The sequence below is a fragment of the Heteronotia binoei genome, chromosome 21, assembly GCF_032191835.1.
Source record: "Heteronotia binoei isolate CCM8104 ecotype False Entrance Well chromosome 21, APGP_CSIRO_Hbin_v1, whole genome shotgun sequence".
NCBI classification, from domain to species: domain Eukaryota; kingdom Metazoa; phylum Chordata; class Lepidosauria; order Squamata; family Gekkonidae; genus Heteronotia; species Heteronotia binoei.
The window spans coordinates 78,164,005-78,188,009 of record NC_083243.1 but is presented as its reverse complement, the minus strand read 5'-3'; the positions used below and the strand labels follow the sequence as shown (position 1 = coordinate 78,188,009).

Here is a 24,005-nt window from a genome sequence, read left to right as displayed (position 1 = left end):
AAACCACTTCTCCCCCTATGCCATGTTCCCCATCTGAATCAGGATCCTGTGCACCCAGTAAACAAATTTTTAGCAGTGTTATTTGTGACTTACGGCTTCAAAGTCAGGCTGGGGAACCTGACATGACTCATCCAAAGATCCTTTAACTGGAAATGACAAGTCTCAAACCTGGACCTTCTGCTTACAGAGCATGTGCTTACTATTAAAGCACAGTTCTTACCTAATCAACAGTTAGGCTTACTCCAAAACACTCTGCAAGGTTAGTGTCTCTACCAACCCTTCTATTACTCTGCCTGATATCCCCTTCCCTGAAAAAGCAATGCTTATTAATTATCCAAAGATAGCATTATGGTGTCTTGAGTTCTGAAGGAAGTTCCATTAAACATTGGATATATTTCAAAATCACTTTTGGGGGAACTGAGGTGCTACACAAGAAGTAGCTTTGTGTTTCTGGAGACCATGATTTTTCAGGCTTCTGTCTAGTAATCTACTACAGCATAATTGTTTGAAAACTAACAGCCACTTTTCTAGACTTTTGCCTTCAGGGCTGAAATTCTCTGCCAGATTCCTTGATCACAGTTTGATTTCCACAGTGTGTAACTCAAGAATCTTCTCTGAAGGAGGCCCCTTCATTGACTTGCATATTAAATAAATATTCCACTTTGCTCAGCTGTGAAAAGGGCACAGATGTTCTCTCCAGTGTAGATGGGAAAAGTTGGCTCAGGTCTGTAGCAAGTACAAGCACAGGGACAGCTTGCACCCATGAGAGGTATTGATGTCTCTTCCACTGACTGGAAAAGAGTGTTGGCAAGCTGCTTCCAGATTTAATCATATGTGACTGTCTAGAGAATTGTTACTGAATTGCCGCCAGCAAACAGCAGAAGCAAGGTAGCCATAGTGAAGTTCTCACTGGGAGCTCCACAGTAATTGTGGACTTTCACAAATAATAATAATCTTTAATTTGTATCCCGCCCTCCCCACCGAAGCAGGCTCAGGGCAGCTCACATGGCATAACATAATATGCTACATTTTAACAGTTAAAACAAGATGTATACAAAACAATTTACAAATCATAAATACATATTATCTTACATTAAAACCAGCTAATTAAAACCAACAGATTAGTTTGGTGCTAAAATCTCAGTGTTGTCCATCTTACAGTTGTTCCCTGGTGACGGCTTTCTTCTACAGTAAATTCCATATTAAGCAAAAGCCAGCTGGAAGAGGGTAGTCTTGCAGGCCCTGCGGAACTGGGTTAGGCTCTGCAAGGCCCACACCTCCTCAGGCAGCTGATTCCACCAGTGGGGAGCTATAAACGAGAAGGCCCTTTCCCTGGTGGCTTTCAATTTGGCCTCCCTCGGCCCGGGGACTGCCAAAAGATTTTGAGAGCCAGATGGAAGTACCCTCTGGGGAATGTATGGGGAGAGACGGTCCCTAAGGTAGACAGGTCTTCAGCCATATAGGGCTTTAAAGGTGATAACCAGCACCTTGTAACGAATCCGGTATACTATTGGCAGCCAGTGCAGTTCCCGCAGCCTCGACTGTATGTGCTCCCACTTAGGGAGCCCCAACAGCAGCCTGGCTGCTACGTTCTGCACTAGCTGCAGTTTCCGGGTTTGGCACAGGGGCAGCCCCATGTAGAGTGCATTACAGTAATCCAACCTCGAGGTGATCATTGCATGGATCACTGTTGCCAGGTTGTCATGCTCCAGGAAGGGAGCCAACTGCCTTACCTGCCTAAGATGAAAAAAGGCGGATTTAGCAGTGGCTGCTATCTGGGCCTCCATGATAAGGCAGGCTCCAGTAGCACCCCCAAGCTCTTGACCTTGTGAGGAGTAAGCCTCTCGTATGAATAGAGCCACCCCTACCCCCCCGCCCACTAGTCCATGATTGGTGAAAGACTGAGTATCCCCGGGGAGCTGTCTGGGAGAGGGCTACAGTCTCTCACTCTCGTGCCCAGGTCTCAGTCATGCAAGCCAGGTCCACATCCTGCTCAAGTAGAAACTCTCGGAGGACTGAGGTCTTATTATTTATGGACCTGGCGTTGCATAACACCAATGATGGAGGCAAGTAATTTAATCTGACCCCACTACCGGTCACCATTGGGATGGGACTCAGACTGGAAGGTGGTCGAGCACCACCTCATCTCAGCCTCCTTCCCTTATATCGATGTCTGTTCCCACTGCTGTACCTTCCCCTCTCCAGGAGTACTGGAATCCCCAGGCCAGTCATCTCCCACTGGTCTCCTCTTCAGCCTCAGACCAATGTAGAAGAGCACACACCCTGCGATCAATTAACTCCCCAGCCCTCTTCATCCTTGCCAATCCAAATTCCCCTTAATTTATCAATATCTGGCAAATCCAAAGTTAACTAATGATTAAGCCCAACTCACAATCTCCTTATTTAAATTAATTAGCTAAAAATACTTAATTAATTATAATGGCGCATTAATTACAAAAACCCTCCCCCACAATAAATCCCTTAATTAATTTGCCAAAAATATTATGTTTTATCAGATAGCTAATTAGTTAATCAATAAATACATCTACAAATTTAGCTAACTAAAACAGTCCATCAATTTAGCAGTTCAGTTCAATCATAAATTAGCAGCTTGGAGAGAGTTTGGAGGTAGATGTTGTGACAGATAAAGTGCTTCTGTGCCTTGTTAGTGCAGATGTTATATGGAATGTCCTCCAAAGTGCGATTGTGCAAAGAAGGGTCCCCAGTTCTTCTGTCCTTTCCAGTGTACGTTGTTTGGCCCATCGACGCCCCCCCCCGTGCGGCTCAGTAGACCCGGGTGGGGAGAAGACACCCCCACACACACACCTCCTCGCCAAGCAGTCAGGGTCTCCAGAGCTCTGCTAGCGGCAATGACAGTGGATCCAGACGGCTATTCGTGGTATTCCCAGCCCAGGTTGGAGCCAGAGCCGCAGCCGGCCACCACCACCGAAGGAATGCTGATCAATTTGCAGCGGATAGAAGCGCTGCTTCATGGCTGTCCAGGAGCTCTCTGCTGCTTCCCCGACACCTCGTCTGGCAGCCCAGCCGCCACCGATGTCTCCTCTCCGATGCCCCACAGCCAGCCATGTTCTCCGGCGACCACCACTGCCCCCACGCTCTGCTCACCGCTTGGCTCCACCTATACTCCAGACCGCGGTCGCAACGGCCCTTCGTGTCGTCGTTAGTCCCAACTCGCCAGCGTGCTAAGCGGCACTTCTTTTGTGTCTCTGGGGAACTGGAAGCCCACCACATTCTTAAATTTCACACCGCATCTTCCCGTATTAGCAGCTTGGAGAGAGAAGTTCATCTGTCACTACCCCATTCAAGGTTCACTACTTCATTTTCTTCCCTCCAACCTTTCATTCATTAGCCTTAGACAGACTAAAGCTGATAGTATGTCTTTAGTGTTGACTCCAGAAACAGCACCATTGACACAACCAGCCTCCATTAGTTTTTACCTCTAACATTTTCTTTAGCTAGGTATAATGGGAACTTTGTGGTGGGCATACCGTATTCAAATTCCCTTGATCGCACACAAGGCAAGTTCCTGATTGGTTCACCTCAGTGCTCCCTTGTGAAGTTTTTCATGAGCACAATACCACAACAAACAGCTTTGTGCATACACAGTACCTGTTTGGTAAGTACCATTTGCCACTACTTTTGCTAGCACATAAACTAAATCATCTCATTTACTGGAGAAAAGCCAGTATCCCCTGGCTCACCTTGATTTGGATCAATAAATTGACCAACTCCCATAAAGCATGAAATTGCTTACAGTTAGGGTTACCAACTCTGGGTTGGGAAATATCTGGATATATTGGGGGTGCATCCTGGAAAGGGAGGAATTTGGGAAGGGGCAGAACCTCACTGTAGTATAATGCTATAGAGTCCACCTTCCAGAGCAGCCATTTTCTTCAGGAGAACTGATATCTGTTGCTGGGGATCAGTTCTAATTCCTGGAGATCTCCAGATCTGGAAGGTGGTAACCATACTTGCAGTGCATTACTTCTTTGTGTCTGTGCAGTTGGGTACATTCTTTAAATGGCTGACATTGAATAGAATGTGTTGCCTATTTTTAGTGCCTACACAGTCATAGAAGTTATTTACAAAAACTGATTCTCTAGGTCAGGGGTCGCCAATGGTAGCTCTCCAGATGTTCTTTGGCCATTGGCCATGCTGGCTGGGGCTGATGAGAGTTGTAGACAAAAAACATCTGGAGAGCTACCGTTGGCCACCCCTGCTCTAGGTACATGAGCAGCAGACACTAAACTTGTAGGTTCCCAGTCAAAAAATTTCAGACTTTCCCCCCTTTTCTGTATGTCTTTGAATGTGGTGGTATAATTATGCACATGGGCACATTGAAACTTGTTTGGATATATCTGAACAGCTCACATGAGCCAAATTGGTGGGCATTCTAGCAAAGCTACTCTCAACTGCTATTTCCATAATGAGTATTTTGCTGGTATTTATCCAGTGTTTACCAAATGCTGCTTAAATAAAACGAAAGCTTGGCTGAGATGCCATGTTTTTGTTTTTTTGCAGGAAGAATATGGATTATTAATGGTGCTTATTCAGCATCCAACATATACTATAGATTGAATTATATAGACATTTTTCATTGCAATATTATATATAGTGTAGTTGTTGGACTAGATTCTGCTGGGAAGCTCTCTGACTGACTTCTCAGCCTAGCCTACATCACAAGGTGATGAAAATGATATTCTAAGGTGATTTGGGTCTCCACTGGGGGAGAAGCAAGGTATGAATTATGTCTCTCCCCTTCCCCTTTTGTCTTCTCAGCAGTCCTATCAGGATGGCTATGCTGAGAAAGGTGACTTACATTACAGGGGAAATCATTGCGTTATTGGGAATGGCTGTGAACAGTCTGAAGCTATCCAGCCTAGATTCTTAGCCTCAGAACCCATCTTCAGTATTATTAGCAGTCACATAATGAACAAGAGCTGCTCAAGAGTAACCCAAGGTATCCATGGATTCCTTTCCAGTGCAAAAGTGTTGGGAACAGTTGCTTTTGCACTCATTTTGCTGCTAGCAGGTCTAAAAGCAGAGCAACTCTGTTTCTCCCACCAGCACCCACCTTCTAATCTGACACTTGGGTCAATACATTATGGTGCCTCTTGAGGGTATTTATTTTCCAGTGGGAGGAACAGTCTGACTCTTTTACCCTGCTTTTAGACTGGCTGGCACAAAAAGCAGTGCAAAAAAATCCTGCTTCACTCCAACACTGGGGAACAGCCCTTGTGGCTCAACTATATACCAACGGCCCGGTGGCTGTGATCTGTGGATATCTAAATCCATGGATTGGGGCCACATAGAGGCTAAACAGGTCTTTCTGCAAACTTGGGAGACTTCCCAGTAGGCTTCTCAACCCTCCCGCCCTGGCGGGGGACCCCAGGATTTCTACCCTCTTCCCCCGCTCCCCCAAAAAATGGAAGCGGGGGGGAGGGGGTGGAAACGGCGCCGGGGAGCATGGCCAGCCGCCGCATCCCGGAGCCGGCGAGGCCGCCGCGCCGCTGCTGCACCCTCCCCTCCCACTGCAGCTGCTCCTCCGAGATGAGCCCAGGCTGAACCCATCTCAGAGGAGCAGCCAAGAGGCGGCAGCAGCGCAGGGGAGGGCGAGGCAGGCCAGGAGCATGGCGAGCTGCAAATCCGGGCCCTTCTAGGACCCGGACTCGTGGCTCGTCACACCCCCGGCCCACCTCCACCCCCCCCCCTCCGCTTCCACCCCAGAGGCGGAGCGGGCGAAATGGCAGCGGTGCGGCGGCCTCTTCTCTGCTCGCCGTGGCTGCTCCTCTGAGATGGGCTCTGGCTGAGCCCATCTCGGAGGAGCAGCCACAGTGAGCGGAGAAGAGGCTGCCACGCCGCTGCCGCCTCTTCTCCACTTGCCGTGGCTGCTCCTCCGAGATGGGCTCAGCCTGAGCCCATCTCGGAGGAGCAGCCACGACGAGCAGAGAAGAGGCGTCAGCTGCGCAGCGGCGTCGCATGCTCCGAGATGGGGCGGCTCGCCGTTTCCCCCCTCCCCCCTGCTCCACCCCAGTGTCTCCTGGCTCCACCCTCAAAGTCCCCAGATATTTTTGGGGTTGGACTTGGGAACCCTACTTCCCAGGTGAGCTGAAAAACTTGAAAATAAAAAACCCATGGGTTTTTAAAAATCCCCCACCAAATTACCATAGTGTTTCTCTCACCAACTTCAGGTAGTTGGCACAGCCAGGGAAGCCTTGCTGGGTCTGTTGGCAGCAGTGCAGCCCAGGAACCACACCTGCAGCTGTTCCAACTCAGCCACTGTGGTGAAGGATGCCAGTTGCTGCTCCAGGCCTGGCTGCAGCAGACACACATACCGTTTTCGCACACAGCTTACCTCGCAGTCACAATCCTGTTCCCTCTGCAGCGTCTGTTGGATTTCCCACCATCTGCACCGGAGTTACAGGAAGTGCTGTGGCTTTTGTGTAGCAAACATAAACTGGGTTTTAGCGGTTTACGTTTGCTACACAAAAGCTGTGGCACTTCTTGTAACTTCAGCACAGATGGTGGGAAATCCGACCAGACGCTGCGGAGGGAACAGGATTGTGACTGTGAGGTGAGCTGTGTGCAAAAACGGTAAATGTGGGCCCAGCAGAGGCAGAGGCAGCAGACACTGGCCACTGATCCAATCCAGCCACAGAGCATGCTGGCTGCTGCTTCTGGCCCAGGTGCAGCAGTGTAGAACACCAGCTGCTGCTCCAGGCATGGCCATGGTAGTGGGGCATGCCAGCCACTTCTTTGGGCCTGGAGCAGTAGCTGGTGTCCTCCACTGCCACAGCTGGAGGCAAGGCTGGAGCGGCTGCTGGCATGTTCTGCTGCTGCTGCCAGGCCCAGAGCAACAGCTGACACCCTCCAGAGGGAATCGGCAATGATGGGGGAGGGATTCCTCCTCCATGAATATCACAGGTTTCCACTTGTTTACTCTATATGTAGTCATTTCCCCCATGAACCTTATCCCAATTTACTGATTTTAGTAAATATGTGGGGGCCACATACACAGCTCTGCATATACTTGGAAGGACAGCAAAGGAGTGAAACTGCTAATAATCAGCTACACAACGCATGTCCGTGTATTTTTTCTTTATTTTTTCTCTCTTTATTTCACCTGTTGCTCCTCTTTGTTCAATGGCGTGCGTGACTGGGTTCGTCAGTCAAGCAAATTCATGGAGAGAAAAAGCCAGCGCAACAGTAGCTAGCACTGTCATCCAAGCACCTAATGAAGCTGTAGAACAGGAACAAGATTATTACATTTTAGGTTTGTATGTTTAAACAGGTTCATTGAAGTGAACTGTAGGGTTCATTTTTTATGCACTCAGCCATGAATAACTTCTTCTGGATGACAGATGTAACCCAAGCTGACTTGCAATTGTATACCATTGGGGGCTCACCTTACAAACTCTTTTAATGCTGGGTATGGCTTTTGCCTTCCCTCGCAGAATGTTTTCTTTAGTGGAAACAGCCTTGGAATGCTGTTTGCTCCTTTCTTAACCTCCACATGTCCTGGAATTGTGTGACTGAGGACATTTAGAGCTTGAGAAGGGGCAAATAGCCACCCTCAAAGCTACTTCTGCTAGGGAAAACTGTGGGAGGGAAAGCAGAACCTTGCAGTACTCAGAGCCACCCCAAGTGATGCAACAGTTTGTACAGTGAGTCCCTCAGTGCCAGAGATTTGGAGAGTCTAGGGCCTTATGCCTCACTTTCTGCCTAAAATTAACATGGCAGGAGCTGAAGTCCACTTTGTGCTAGGCTAAGTAGACAGCAGGCAGGGCTCTCTGTCAGTGGGATCTTTGCCTTTTACCAATAACAATGATTGAAGACGTGTCTTCCCTTTCACAGCCACCTGAACACCTCAAAGGAAGGAGGCAACTGTATTCAAACAAGTACAGCTATAACCAGTGTTCCCTCTAAGCTGAGTTAGTGTGAGCTAGCTCACAGATTTCTAGTCTCCAGCTCACATATTTTTGTCTTAGCTCAGGAAGGATGACCCCAGAGCACACTAATTTATGCAGTAGCTCACCACTTTAATGCCAGTAGCTCACAAAGTAGATTTTTGCTCACAAAACTCTGCAGCTTAGAGGGAACATTAGCTTTAACACTTAAGAAAAGCTAATTACAAATAACTATAAAGAAAATCCTCTCTGAGAAAAAACATGTATTTCTTCAGACTTCTCACCGGTGATGCTTAGGACTCTCCCTTCCAGGCCTGGTGCTAGGGGTTCTGGCACCCCAAGCCAAACCCTGCACCCCCCACCTCCTCAAAAATCTTCTCCAGAAGTGACAGCCACCCCTTTCCTGCTTCAAAGGGAGCCAGGAAGAGGCGCAGCCTTTCCCAGCTCCCTCTGAAAGGGAGAGGGCTAAACAAGGGGCAGCCTGCACCGCATGTTCTTGAAGAAAGAATGCACGGCTTGGGCTGCCCCTTGCCTGGCTTTCTCCCTCTTCAGAGGGAGGTGGGAAGAAGCTGCCTCCTTCTTTCTTTGCAGGGTCCACGTGAGTAGGGAGGGGGTGCCCGCCCTACCCCCTGCAGCAAGGTGACACCCTTACCTTGCTGACTCCCACGTGCTGACCCTGCTCCCTTCTCACAGCTAGTAAAAGTGAAGTAGACATATCCTCCAAATCCTTTGTATCTTGTTGGACTAAAGAAAAAACTGCCACCCTAAGCATTCATGGTAGGATTCATGGTAGCCTACATTGTTCTTCCCACCTCCATTTATATCCTCACAAGAACCATCTAGTGAGCTAGGTTAGGCTCAGAGAGTAGCTGGCCCAGAGTCACCTTAGAAGCTTAAGGATGGGTATCTTTGGATGATGAACTTCCCCGTTTATGAAGATGCCTTAGACGGAATCCAACCATCAGTCCCTCAAGCCTTCTGGGAATAGCCAATGAAAGTACTGTGCTGGCAGCACAGAGACTCTAACATTTAAGCTCTCTGGATTACTCTGGAACAGTCACTGTCTCTTAGCCTTACCTACTTTGCAGGGTTTCTGTGAGGATAAAAGAAGGACATGAAGAACCACAGTATGATAATAGAAGTATCATACAGTATCTATCTAATTTTACCCTGCCATCAAAATCTTACCCTGCAGCTTGCTAAAAGTTCTCCAGCGTTACATACAAGAAGCCAAATCAAATTTCTTACCATGAGATGAGGCAGCTCCAACAAGGCCTTCAGAACCTGCATATTATGGGAGAAAGAGTAACAAGAGAATTCAGTGGGATTTGGACATAATGCACTTTCCTGCATTCATCAAATAAAATAATGCTTTTCTACTATCTTTTCTTTCTTTTCTAGCTCCTGCCACTCCTTGTAACTAAGTAGATTCTACTGATACATGAAACAAAGGCAGTGATGAAGCCCATATGCCGCCTAAAACATCTGCTTTCACAAGCCCCACCAGCACTATATTATACACTGAGGGGGTGGGCTGCATGCCTTGTATACCCTCGACAGAAAGAAAACAACCTTCTTCCTTGACAAGCCAATCCCTGCAGTTGCATTTGTGAAAAGAAAAGGCTGCTCCTTAAAAATAGGCATCACCTTTAGACAAGCCCTGAACAAGGAAGTTTTCACCATCTGTCTCTGGGTTCTGATGACAACCTGTTTGCCTGGTATGTTACAGCAGTCACTCATGTAAGCCTGTGTCTGAAACACAATAGCCTTGGCTAGCTAGCACAACCCCCCTGCAAATAGTGCTCAATACCTCTGGTTTAGCTATGAAACATCACCTGACCCGAGAGGTAAGAATGAATCCCCCCACTTCCTGCTGGAGTTGATGAAGTCTCAATGAGGTGACTGGGCTCTATGCATCAAATCAATCAGACCCCAGTATCTACTACACCAGCCCGTGGTATTTTATCTACAGTGAAAGAAACTTGGCAGCATAAAAGTAACTGGAGTGTCAAAGGGACTTGCGTAAACACTCAGCAAAGAGAGTGATGAGTTTAAGAGTGCAATCTTGACTTAGAAGGATGCAACTCTGCTCAGGGTTGTACTGCTAGACTGATCAGTCTCTTTGCCTTTGAGTATTTACCCAAGTCCCTTTGACACACTAAGTTAGTTGTGAGCTGCTCCATGTAGCAACGAAAGGAGTTCTCCATGTGGGTTAAGACACACTTCATTGAGAAATAACCCACAGTTGAGAGCCAGTTTGGTGTAGTGGTTAAGTGTGAGGACTCTTATCTGGGAGAACCGGGTTTGATTCCCTACTCCTCCACTTGCACCTGCTGGCATGGCCTTGGGTCAGCCATAGCCCTGGCAGAGGTTGTCCTTGAAAGGGCAGCTGCTGTGAGAGCCCTCTCCAGTCCCACCCACCTCACAGGGTGTCTGTTGTGCGGGATGAAGGTAAAGGAGATTGTGAGCTGCTCTAAGACTCTTCGGAGTGGAGGGCGGGATATAAATCCAATATCTTCATCTTCTTGTACAGTATCAACTCCCCCCCCCCCCCAAAAAAAAACTTCCTTACCTCTCTGGACAATAGGTCCCAAGTGCAAAACATAACCCGGCTCAGCAGCAGCAGCTCGGCGACTGTCATCTCTTGAGCAATGCTACAGAAAAAGGTCGCAATGGAACAGAGTCACTATACCTTCGCACTCACTGAGCTACCATTTATACTTGCAGTTATCATCCAACTTACCGGTCTGCATTGTTCTGTGTGAGTGTCACAGAGACGACATTGGCAGTGGAGATAAACCAGGTTATGGTTTCCAACAAATCTGAATACTTGAAGAGAAAATTTTGCCTGCGATGCAACTCCATTTTCTGCTACTGAAATCGTTGAATCTTTTGTATTTGGACAGCTGCAAATTCAATGCAGATTGTTAGCAGAGTTCCCAGTTTTTCAAAAACCAATTCCTGTGTGCCCAAACTAGCTCTTACTGGCCAACTGAAACTGATGCATATGAAAGCTTCTATTATTAAGTCTTTTCTCCTCAGTCTTAACAGTGCACATAATTGTGTTGATCAAACAGTGCAAGAGTGCCAGCAAAGGAAGCATAAAATCACAGCAAAGTTTCTTTTTTGAAGACTTTGATCGGTGTTCACATGTGCATTGGTAGGATGGAGGAGGGGAAGAAACTGCAAATAAATGGAAGGAATTTATCCCTGTGGCAAATGGTGCAGGAAGAGAACATGGGAAGTCTGCTTATCTGACTTAAGAATAATAGGGTCCAAGAACTTCCTATGCCATGCTGCCCCTATGTAGCATCAGATGACTCACTGTTTCTTAGTTTCACCTCCAATTTAGGACACATTACATGGAACTTCTTCAGCCCTCTGGGGAAAGAACCACTGGAACTGAGCTAATGTGCTGTTCAACAATATTGACAATAGCAGCTTGCTTATATCTCTGAGCAAGTTCTGCCTTCCAAAATCTGCTATGAAGTGTGTCTGTGCCCAGTCCATTTTTAAAAATTGTGCTCAGAGAAAGTCTTATCCTTCCAATTAAGTTGACACGTCTTCCTTAGTCTCCTGACCAAGATATTTTGCCATCATACCCATTCTGAATGATGTAATACTTCCGAGAACTGGTGGTGTTTTTTGTGGGTGTTGCATAACAGCTGTCCATCCGCAAAACAAACCGAGACATGTCCCCATTTGTGACCATGACACCGACATACAGGTAGGCCTCTTTCGACAACACTGCCATGGATCCCTCATAAGGAGAGGTGTAATCTGAATCTCTGTAGAGAGCCATTTTAAACGTAAAGAGTCCTGTGCCTCCCACACTGATGTTGATTACACTAGAAGGAGCAAATACAAGGTATAATTTTTTAAAAGAACGTCGGCAACTTGACCTCTAATCACCCCATGAACTCACAAAACTGCTGTATACCAAGGTACACCTGTGACCTTTTCTAAGGTCTCAGGCAAAGACACCTACTACTATTAGTTACATTTAAAAGTTTTAGAAGTAGACAAGAAATTAAAATTGTTTATCAAAGATTCCATCGCTATGTTTTCTCAGAATTAAGATCCACTGAGCTCAGAATGCTTAGAACCAAAGGAAAGTTGTTTGACAGTCATATATAAAACATTATAAACTTGTAGTTAGTGGTTTATTTTTCCTGTGCTGAAAGACTTCTCAAACCTTTTAAGCTAAATAAGGGCTCTTCTCCCATACGTGCCTGACCTGGAATTAAGCTCACACAGAGAGCCCCTCCTGACTGTCCCACCAATCAAAGGAATTTGTCTGGTGCATACATGAGAGAGAACCTTTTCAGACCCACCTCTCTAAGGAGGTGTGCCTGGCCCCTCACTGTCAATCTTTAGGAGGCAGCTGAAGACAGTTAGAAGACATTTGTTATATAACTTTCTTCCATACAGAGCTCAAAATAGATTGTTTATTATTTATCATATAGCATGATCACACACAGGAGGCATAGAATAATATAAAATATGTAACCAAGTTGACTACAGCATACAGGCAGATTGAACAATCCCACTAAATACTAATATCTAAATTTTCAATCTACTCAGTCACAGCTGGGGAAAGTTCAAACAGCTCTGTCATATCTCCCTGGAAAACACGACATATACATTCCTGTGAAAGATGAAAAATATTTTGGTGGGCTGCACCACATTTGCATTCAGGTCCAACTATCTTGCCCCACTTAAAAAACAGGTCAGCACATCTGCCAAAGCCAGGTCAGCACATCTGCCAATAGCTATTAGCTATTTTCCATGCTTTATGTAGCAAGTAAAATCCTGCGGGCCTCTCATTGGTGTTTATCAGGTTATGGATATTGGGAGGAACTGATTGCATCCATGTTTGCAACCGTTCATTCCTTAGAACAAAACTTTGTAAGTGCAGGATTTGTGCAGATGTTATTGCTGGGTATTGGGAGTTTAGTCTGGATAGTCATGTCTTTGAGAATGGGCAGCTCTCTGATTTTGTTCATCTTTCCATATTCATCAAGAAGAGCATCTTATCTTCAGAGATGTAGTGGAGCAGTGTGTCACAACATAGGTAGCCAATAGGTCAGAGTAGGTTTAATACATCTGCTGATGGTTCTCACTGTTGTATTGAGTTGGACATCAAGTTTGTGGACATGGGGGCTGTTGAGCCACACTGAAGCACCATATTCTGCAGTATTATACATCAACCACAAAGCTGAGCATCTAAGTATTGTGGCTAGGGCTGCCAAGCCCCTGGTCCGCACGGGGGTTCCATAGAGTTCCCCCCTTCCAAATGGCTAGAGCTTCCGGGAAAACCATAGAGTTTTCTCGGAACTGCCTAGAGTGGTCGCCACGTGACATCACCAGTGCTATGACATCACTTCCGGGTTGTGTCATCATGCTGCACGGCTGGCACACACACAAGGAAAGTCCCCTACCAGGGGCTTAAAGGTATTTGACAACCCTAGTTGTGGCAGATGCACCCCAAGTTGTACCACATAATTTTTGGAGGATATCTTGCATGCTTATCTTTGCCACTGTGTTGATAAGATGGTGTTTATAGCAGGGTGGCACCAACGTACTTAGGTGTATGATTGTGTGTAAGTCAGGTGCCATTAAAGTAGACATTCAGTTCACAGTTGGCAAGATTGTTATTGAAGTGGAAACAGGAGCATTCTTTCTGTTTTTCCTGGACTTGGAATGAGCCTCCACTTATGGTAGTAGTCAGCCAAAATTTTGAGGCCCCTAGTCAATATTTCATCAGTCCTTTCAACTGATTTGTGCCTTACTGCAACTGCCATGTCATTGGCAGAAGCAAACTGCCTGTTCAGATTGAAAAGAACAAGAGTGAGGACCAAGTCCTGGAGCAGACCATTATTTAGTTTCTAATTCAAGTAGTCCTGAGAAGAACTGCTGATTGATTGGTTGATTGTAAAAAAGATAACATAAAGAACATAAAACCAAATTTTAAGATCACAGTTTAGGACTACTTTAATCAAATGCAGTCCTAACCTGTGATTTCACAGTGTTTTTAATTTAACCTATTATATGTATGTTCTTAATATTTATACTGTACGCTGCCTTGAACTCCATGTGGTAGAAAGACATCTAAAAGCATTTTAAATAAATAAATATCCTACCCTAATAAAGAACCTGGAACCTTCTCAAGGCAAAGTGAACGATTTCCTACTGAGCCAGAGCTCCCCCCCCCCCCCGCCCTCCCCAAGTATTCCATGGCTTGTCATATGAATGCTTTGTTAAGAAGCCTTAAATGCGGGTTGACATAATGAACAGAGCTTCTGTGTTTGATGGTGGACTTACAGCTTAAGCAAGATGTGAAGTTAATTTAACTGGCAAACATTGTGAAATGCACAGCCTCCTTTCGTGGAAATATTTACCACTGACTGACATTCTGCCTGTCAGACTCTGAAGTTCGCTTGCCCTTATTAACAGGGGAATCTCTCATCTCAAGTGCAAAATAAACTTCTCTGCATAAGAGAAAATTATGACTGTTCGTTCTGTTTTCCTGTGATTTTGCAGTGGGTTCTTAAATTAAGCAACTGCAAATTTAAAAAAAAAACTGGCAAAACTGGGATGCTGTCCAATAAGTTGATTTTCAATTGTTAAAATATTTACTTTAAGTAAGATAATATTCTTTTCACATTGATAGAATCTTGTAAAAATTCATAGTTCCTGTAAGGAAGATTCAACCCTATTTGTAAGTGGTGCAGTCTATCTGGAAGCAAAGATGGTGGAAAAAACCCCACCCACTTTAATGATCCTGAGAGACACTTAGAAGTGGCCCATTTAACAAATATGTTCTGTAACAACAAACAAGACCCAGCTCCAGGAGAATGCCATGAAAGGGGAGAGAGGGATTATTGATTTGATTTTCTTTCTAGCATAAATCAAACCTATGGTTAATTGTTTCCTATAGTTGGGGCCTCTTGGGTGGGGGAGGTGGCTAGCAATACAAACCTAGCCCCCCCCCACACACACACACACACACCAGTCAGTCCTCTATGCACATACTTGCAGCCTGAAGGCTCCACTCCTCAAGAAAGCTGATATTTCATGAATGGAGGTTCCATGCTGCAAGTATGGATAAGGAACATTCGATGATTGGGTGTGATGAGGGCAGCCAAAGACAAGGGAAAACAAGAGTCACTGGAAAAAAAATAATGACAGGAAAAGTTGAATGCAGCAGGAAAAGAGCAAGACATCTAAGCCTGGAGTCTCAGTTTGCAAGATCTGAACAAGGCTGTTAGATAGAATGTTTTTGAGATCATAATTCATAGATTCACCTTAAGTCAGAAGCAATTTAAGAGAATAAATAATATACATGCATGCATTGCATCAACTGAGGGCTGCCAACCTCCAAGTGGGGGCTGGAGATCTGGAATTATGATTGATCTCCAAACTACAAAAATCATCTATTCATTTATTTAAAATATTTAATCCACTTCTCCTGAATAAAATGGCTGCTTGGGAAGGTGGACTGTGTGGCACTATATTCAACCAGGGTCTCTTTCCTCCCTAAATCCCACTCTCCCAGCCTCTACCCTCAAATTTCCAGGTATTTTTGAGCCTGAAGTTGGCAACCCTACATCCACCAGAATCCTGGGGTACTTGAATCACAGAATCATAGAGTTGGAAGGGACCATACAGGCCATCTAGTCTAACCCTCTGCTCAATGCAGGATCAGCCTATAGCATCCCTGACAAGTGTTGTCCAGCCGCTGCTTAAAGACTGCCAGTGAGGGGGAGCTCACCACCTCCCTTGGCAGCCAATTCCACTGTTGAACAACTTTTACTGTAAAAAAGTTTTTCCTAACTACAGTTGATATCTTTCTGCCCTTAATTTAAACCCATTATTGTGAGTCCTCTCCTCTGCTGCCAACAGGAATGGCTCCCTGCCCTTCCTGTGGGCCAGATATCTGCCGAGGCAGTGCCATGGTCTGACCACCAGGTCCTGAAGGCCTGTGTGGATATGCCACCCCTGTCCCGTTTAGGCGGTGAGCAGATTTTGGCTCGCCCGCGTAGTCAGATGGACCCACTGCGGCTTCAGATGGCTATGCAGGACCCTTGGCCCACCGGCGACTCGTTGGATGAACTAGTGGAGACCTGGAATAACCGGCTCTCCGAGGCCATCGACGAAATCGCTCCCAGACGTCCTCTTCATCCTCGATCACGATCCGCTCCGTGGTATACCCCGGAGCTGCGATCGATGAAACGACGATTAAGACGACTAGAGAGACAATGGCGCCACGCTCGTGACGAAGCTACGAGAACATCATATAGGTCATTTATGAGGGCCTATGAGATGGCTATTCGGACTGCAAAGAAGGAACACTTTGCATCCAGAATCGCATCTGCGACCTCGCGCCCAGCAAAATTGTTTAGTATAATTCGGTCATTAACAGAATTGCCGCAGGGCAAACAAAATAATAGAGAATTGGAAATAGGCTGTGAGGCTTTTGCGAGCTATTTCGCAGATAAGTCTCGTCACTCCGACACGACTTACCCACCATAATTAATACAGTAGATGAACTTGGGGCACCGAGCACGTCTTCTGGTTCAATTCTGGACTCCTTCAGTCCACTCAGTCTGGAGGAAGTCAACAGGATCCTTGCAGCTGTACGCCCTACGACCTGTAGGTTAGATCCGTGCCCGTCTTGGCTTATAAAGGCTAGCCAAACGTGGTTACGTGAACCACTACAGGACATTATCAACAGGTCCCTGACTGAAGGGATCTTTCCCACACCTCTTAAAGAGGCAGTGGTCCGTCCCCTCTTAAAAAAACCATCAGCAGACCCGGCCACATTGGCGAACTATCGGCCGATGTCAAACCTTCCCTTTCTGGGTAAGGTCATAGAGCGGGCGGTGGCGACTCAGCTGCAGGGATTCCTGGAGGACACTTCCGCACTGGATCCATTCCAGTCCGGCTTCCGGCCAGGTCACGGGACAGTTCTGGTCGCTCTCATGGATGATCTTATGCGACATCTGGATCAGGGCGGCTCTGCAGTGCTGCTGTTATTAGACCTGTCAGCCGCTTTTGATACGGTTGACCATCAGCTACTGACCAGCCGCCTTACCGATGTGGGGATTCAGGGATCTGCCTTGCAGTGGCTGACTTCCTTTCTCCAAGATCGGGGACAAAGGGTGGTGATAGGGGAGGAAGCATCCCAGAGGCACTCTCTTAGTTGTGGGGTGCCGCAGGGAGCGGTCCTATCCCCGATGCTATTTAATATCTATATGTGCCCCCTTGCCCAGATTGTCAGGAGGTATGGACTGGGTTGCCATCAATATGCGATGGTACGAGCCCTGCGGGACCTGAATCAATTCCGCAGGGCTTGCAAAACATTTCTTTTCCAGCTTGCCTTTGAAACAGAACCTGGCTAAACTGATGTGTAACCACCCAGCCATCTTGTGCATATTATGACTCATAGTAATTTAGCACCTATTTTATCTAATTTATTATGTAATTGATTATTTAAAATTGTTGTTTGTACTGTATTGTTTTATTGAACCATGGAATTCCATGCCTGTGAGCCGCCCTGAGCCCGCCTTTGGCAGGGGAGGGCGGGATATAAGAATAAATTTATTATTATTATTATTATTATTATTATTATTATTATTATTATTATTATTATTATTATTATTATTATTATTATTATTATTATTATATGCGGATGACACCCAGCTCTACCTATTGATGGGTGGCCAGTCTGACTGTACCCTGGAAAATCTAGACCTGGCATTACAAGCCATGGCCTCTTGGCTCAGACTGAATCGGCTGAAATTGAATCCAACGAAGACGGAGGTTCTCTACCTGGGTCGGGGCGGTCCGGGGAGAGAGATCCAGCTGCCGGCCCTTGATGGGGTGCCACTGATACCGGTCCCTAAGGTCAAGAGCTTAGGCGTGCTCCTTGAGTTCTCCCTTACAATGGAGGCTCAGGTGGCAGCCACCGTTAGATCTGCCTTTTTCCATCTTCAGCAAGCGCGGCAGCTGGCCCCTTACCTGGAGCGCAACGACTTAGCGATGGTAATCCATGCTACGGTCACCTCAAGAATAGATCACTGTAATGCTCTCTACATGGGGCTACCCCTGACGCTAACCCGGAGACTACAACTAGTGCAGAACGCTGCGGCACAGCTGTTAATGGGGCTACCATGACGGGAGCACATTCAGCCAGTGCTGAGAGAGCTGCACTGGTTGCCTGTTGTGTTCCGAGTTCGCTTCAAGGTGTTGGTATTAACCTTTAAAGCCCTTTATGGTCAGGGACCTGCCTATCTACGGGACTGCCTTTCCCCATATATCCCCCAGAGAGCACTGCGATCAGGGAGAAAAAATCTGCTGTCTGCCCCTGGCCCAAAAGAAGCCAAGTTATGCATAACGAGATCCAGGGCTTTTTCGGTGGCAGCACCAGAACTTTGGAACACCCTCCCAGAAGCTATAAGGGCCCTGGATTTGTCGGCGTTCCGCAGGGCCTGTAAGACTGAACTGTTTAAACAGGCTTTTGTGGTTGATTGAAAATGGGCTGCCACCGGACATCCCACAGAATGCTGGCGATCATAGTCAGAAGTCAATACCGCCTAGATTGGACTAAGACAGTGCTAATAGTTTTAAAATTGATAAGTAAATTATGGTTTTATATGTTTTATATGTTTTATTGAATTGATTGTTTTTATGATGTTGTAAGCCACCCTGAGTCCGCTTGCGGAGAGGGCGGGATATAAATGTAAAGTAATAAATAAATAAATAAATAATAAATAAATAAATAAATAAATTCTCTAAGTGACAGTTTCTCAAATACTTAAAGAGAGCAATTGTGTCCTCTCTCAGCCTCCTCTTCTCGAAACTGAACATTCCCAAGTCCCTCAGCCTTTCCTCACAGGGTTTGGTCTCCAAGCCCTTGATCATCTTGTTGCTCTCCTCTGCACCCACTCATATCTGTCTGCATCCTTCATGGACCAATCCAATTTCTGTCACTGGATCTGTGGTCCCACCCCCATTCACCTATCCACTTTTCTGCTTTCAGTATAATGTGCTGGAGTTCAGCATAATATGTTGAAGATGAACATAGAACACCTGATCCCATACTTCTTGTAGTAGCTTTAAATAGAAGAGTATAATTTGTTCAGAAGAATAAATAATGGCATACCTTACAATAGGCTGGATAGCTGTTGCCAGGCTGATTTCCATATCCAGTGGGTAGGAGCACTGGAAATTAACCTTGACTTCATCATCTCTAATGATAGTCCCATTTCCCAAATATAGTGTGTTACTATAAATAGCATGGGTGCCATTTTTCTGTGGTTGGAAAAAAGTAGATTAGCTCTCAACTTCTACAGAGTTATGCTTAAGACTGCACCAATGCTTATGATTTATAAGGGTTTTTTTGGCAGCTTTATAGCTGTTACAACATCCAGTCAGCCAGAGATCATGTACCAAACAGAATGAAATAATATAACTGTTTTGCCAATCTGATTTTTCTGATGATGACAACATAAAGCATATTCAACGGGAACTCAGTGCTTCCTGCCTCACTCTGAATTGGCTTCATGAAGTTAGTACTTAGTCAATCAGATCCTGTCTTGAAACATTTACAGACAGAGTCAACATGTTCACATATGAATCTGGAAAGTACCTTCAGGTGTGGCACTAGCTTTTTCATTGAACAGAGAACCTACTGTTAACTGTGTTCCGCACTGGCCACCTTCAGTGGGAGTCACCACTGAGATCACTGTTATGTTCTTCTGCTCTTCAAAACCAGCACATCTGTCATCTTTCAAATACATGACCGCATCCTGGAAGCCCAGTTTATTCAGAACGCACTTCTCAACTGAAACTTTAATTTGATTTGCTCCACACTCTAGTTGCATCTCCAAGCTAGAAATATCTTAATAAGAATGATTATGAGGGAATAGATGGTTAGTATTTATACAGTATTTCAAAGCACCTTGCACTTATGTGTGACGTAACAGTTAGAGTATGAGAGTAGGACTTAGGAGACCCTTTGAGACCACTCCCACCCCAATGGTCCTGAATGTACATACCAGAACTATTGAAACTTTGACTGCAGACGCAACCCCAGACACCATTCACCAGCTGGCATTCCTCATCAGCACCACACTGGGAACATGGGCTCCCACTGTAGTTGGGATCTGGATGATTGAATGGAGAAAGAGCAGAGCATGGCATGATTTATGAGTACCTGTTACCAACTCCCCCCCCCAAAGAACACTCTTCCCCCAGAGTCACTGTAGGACACATACCTGTACAATAAATCAAACTACATGCTGGTGTCCCTTCCAACTTGTAGACAAAATAGCCACCAATGCAGGCTTTCACCTGCACAGTGGTAGACCATAGGCAGCAATTTCCATTCCAGTGGGCACAGGCAACGCGAGTTACAATTCCAGCATTCTCTATAGGGTGTGATCCATTTAACCACAACGGTGCATCAGTTCTGCACCTATACATCGGCACACAGTCTTCTGGCATGCGTTCTCCTCCCTGGCCGACAAACCGATACCACCCTCTTTTATCATTGTCACATTTCTCTCCCTTCCCATAGGAGGTACTTCGCCAGAACTCATTTAGAACTGTGTGATTTGAACAGGGATCCGAGCAAATGCGAGAGTTGTTTCTCCACACACATTCTTCAGCAAAGCCTGAGGAGATGCAAAAATCTCAGCACTCTTAGTTTGTCAAGATATATGAAAGGATCTGCAGTGCCCACCCTTTTCCAAAGATATAGTCTCTTGCCTTAACCCACCCTGGAATGTATCAAGCTGCCTTATAGGTGGAGGACAAACACTGAAAAGAGGAAGATTAGAACACACTTTTGCTCCCTCCCTAAAATGGCAGACTTCTGCAACTACCATTGGATCAGGGCGCAACCGGGAAGGGTATGTGTGTGTTTCAGTTATTCACTAAGAAGCTGTATGCTGGCTCTTTAGAACCTGCTTGAGGCAACTCACAAGAAAATAACAGAACACTACTAATGAATCAATTAAAATTTAAAACAAGTCAAGCTCATAAAATCAGGTCTGTAAAAACCTGCCAGGGCATAAAAACAACATAAGAATGAACAGATCAGTCCACATAGCTAACAATATAGATCCCCTTAGTTTAATGCCTGGGTAAATAGAAATGTTTTGGTCTGTGACCTAAAGGAAAGCAAGGTAGTCCAATGTGACATGCTGCTTACACTTCTAAGGCATTTACCAAAAAGATCAATAAGTTCCTAGAGTGGATGGAGGCTGTGACACCTCTTCCAGGGTTTTGCCCGGAAATGATGTCATGGTGACATTGGTGCTGCCATTTTCCAGGACTCTGCCCCTGGAAATCTCTCAGTGGTTGTCAACATTGGGGAATTCTGTTCTGAAACACTTAGCCCTCAGAAGCAGCTTTTGATGGGGTCCAGTGGAAATGGGAGGTGGCAGAGATCCCTTTAGTGTAGAGTTGCCAACCTCCAGGTTGTGGCTGGAGATCTCCTGCTCTTACAACTGATCTCCAGGGGACAGAGATAAGTTCACCTGGAGAAAATGGCAATTTTGGAAGGTGAACTGTATAGTATTATACCCACTGAAGTCCCTCCCTTTCCCAAACCCCAGCCTCCTCAGGCTCCACCCCCAAAATCTCCAAGTGTTTCCCAACCCAGAGCTGGCATCCCTACATTAGTGGATCCAATCTACTGCTCTCTATGGAACTAAGCCATTAGCTTCAAGATATTTAAGAATTTATATGGCATGCTCAATGCGATGTTGTTGTAATGGATTGAAAATTAGAAACATAAAACGATCAATTACGGTAATAGATAAAAATTAGGGAAGGGGTTCTAGCATTATAATGATACCACATATTTCTAATTTAATTCTAGTCTCAGGTAGGTAACCATGTTGGTCTGAAGCAGCAGAACAAAGTTTGAGTCCAGGGGCACCTTTAGGACCAATACAGTTATATCCTGGCTAGAAGCTTTCGTATGTATGCACACTTATTCAGATACTTTGAAACAGAGTCACCAACCATTACATATAGGTAGCAGATGAGGAGGATGTTGCCAGGAAGGGCCAAATAGAGCTAAAACTGGATTAAGGCAATTGGTAAAACCTGTGAATAGTGGCAATTAGCCTACAGCATAATAAAGGTTGATAAACAGATGCAAGAACTGAATTATATTAGCACGTGTATAGATTTAGGTGTGTAGCCATGTTGGTCTGAAGCAACAGAAAAAAGTTTGAGTCCAGTGGCATCTTTAAGACCAACAAAGTTTAATTCTGGGTATAAGCTTTCAAGTGCATGCGCAGTTCTTCAGATACATCATTCAGATACATCCATATTGAGATAAGAAACTGATATCTCATGTTAACTGATATCTCTGTTAATCCCTGGGGGTTCCCTTGTCCTGATGTTGTAATAACTTGGAACTCAAATCTTCTGTTCTAGTCTTTTTAAAAAATATATTTTGCAATAAAATAGCTACTTTGAGGTCCCCCATTAAGTGTCCTGGGAGACTGAAGTGTTCTCCTACAAGTTTCTCAGTTTTGTGATTCTTGATGTCAGATTTATGTCCAATTATCCTTTGGTGTAGGGCTTGACCTGTTTTCCATATGTAATCTGACTTTTTAACCACGATACCACACTGGTTTAAACCTCCTTTTTCTTTTCCTCACAACCCCAAGGCAAACTGAGGTTCATAAACCTGCAAATTCTGTTTTAATCATAGACATAGAAAAAAGATCTCTGTCAAGTCTTTCTGAGCCCTGCATCCATCAATTCTAGTACTACTATTCTTGATCTGCAGTGACCTGAAGCAAGAAATGTCTTTTCCTGAGCCTGCTACCCTTTAACTGCAGAACTTAAGAAGTGAAGCTTAGAAAGCTATCTAGGAACTTCAGTTATTACAAGGCACTGCTCCTGGTCTCCAGCTTCATTGTTTGTTGGGATTGGAAAGTGGATCAGGAGCAAACCCCAAGCTGACTGGGGGAGCCCCTGCCCTACATACCAGGAAACATCACCATGTTCTAGCAAAGCTACACCAATATATGTCCTGTGAGAGTTGGTTTCTGATTCTCTCTTCTTCTGCTTATGGTGCTTCAACAAAATGAGAACAGACACAGACTCCCATCTGATCCCTCCAGCCCATGAGCTGTTGCAAGCAAGAGGTTTTGCAGGAACTGGACATATCCCTAACTGGCTCCCAGTATTGCTCGGATAGGGTTATGATACAGCAGCTGCTTTGGCATGCAGAAGGTCCCAGGTAAAAAGATCAGAAAGCACATGGTATGTCTGATACCTGGACAGTCACAATAGAAAAGATAGACCTTGATTGACAACTTAGGTTAAGAAGAAGAAGAAGACTGTAGATTTATACCCCATCATTCTCTCTGAATCAGAATCTGAGTGGCTTATAATCTCCTTTATCTTCTTCTCCCAGAACAGAAACCCTTTGAGTTGGGTGGGGCTGAGAGAGCTCTACAGAAGTTGCCCTTTCAAGGACAACCTCTGCCAGAGCTATGGCTGACCCAAGACCATTCCAGCAGCTGCAAGTGGAGGAGTGGGGAATCAAATCCAGTCCTCCCAGATAAGAGTCCACACACTTCACCACTACACCAAATATAGCACTTCATGTGCTCATATTCAGTTAGCTGCCTAACACATTTGCTGCAAAGTTTGTCCCACACCAGCAAGCAGACTAGATTACCAAGGGCTGATTTGAAATCTTTGTATCTGTTCAAGCTTTACTAAATAAAAATGGGAAAATCAAAGGTGAAGAACTTAAGCATGGGTGTATTTGCTAGCTTTGCACACATTACTTCTAAAGCATGATAAAAAAAACTATCACTTTAATAGATTTGCAGCAATGAGAAGAAGCTGGTTAAAGCAGAAAATTAGCTCTTTACTTACCTGGCATCGTGGTGATGTTCTGTGCAAAGGTGCACCAGTTAAAACCAAGTAAGAACAAGACTAGATAAAAGTGATGCTCCATATTTAGCAGTAAAAATACACACCACACTGTAGCAAAATAAAAGTAAGAGAAGTAATTTCAAGCTGCAAAAACATAAC

The 24,005-nt window shown here is 45.3% G+C and overlaps 1 protein-coding gene across 1 annotated transcript; it reads right to left on the bottom strand.

Annotated features, from left to right (window-relative positions):
• Positions 1–7,124: 7,124 nt before the first annotated feature.
• LOC132588892 (uromodulin-like) lies at positions 7,125–23,937 on the bottom strand. The gene is made up of 10 exons (XM_060261354.1): positions 23,847–23,937; positions 20,210–20,608; positions 19,991–20,098; positions 19,625–19,833; positions 19,096–19,244; positions 11,531–11,776; positions 10,672–10,834; positions 10,501–10,582; positions 9,177–9,212; positions 7,125–7,261 (listed from the first exon to the last, which is right to left on the bottom strand). Exons 1-10 carry the CDS (start codon positions 23,926–23,928, stop codon positions 7,191–7,193), a joined length of 1,545 nt encoding a protein of 514 aa, XP_060117337.1. The 5' UTR covers positions 23,929–23,937; the 3' UTR covers positions 7,125–7,190.
• Positions 23,938–24,005: the final 68 nt, after the last annotated feature.

Excerpts from the sequence above, each read along its gene's own strand:
- LOC132588892 (XM_060261354.1), bottom strand. The coding sequence starts at position 23,928 with ATGGAGCATCACTTTTATCTAGTCTTGTTCTTACTTGGTTTTAACTGG. Across the intron at positions 11,777-19,095 it reads GCTATCCAGCCTATTGTAAG|TGTAATCAACATCAGTGTGG; the intron begins GTATGCCATTAT and ends TGCTCCTTCTAG. Across the intron at positions 10,835-11,530 it reads TATTACATCATTCAGAATGG|CTGTCCAAATACAAAAGATT; the intron begins GTATGATGGCAA and ends TTGAATTTGCAG.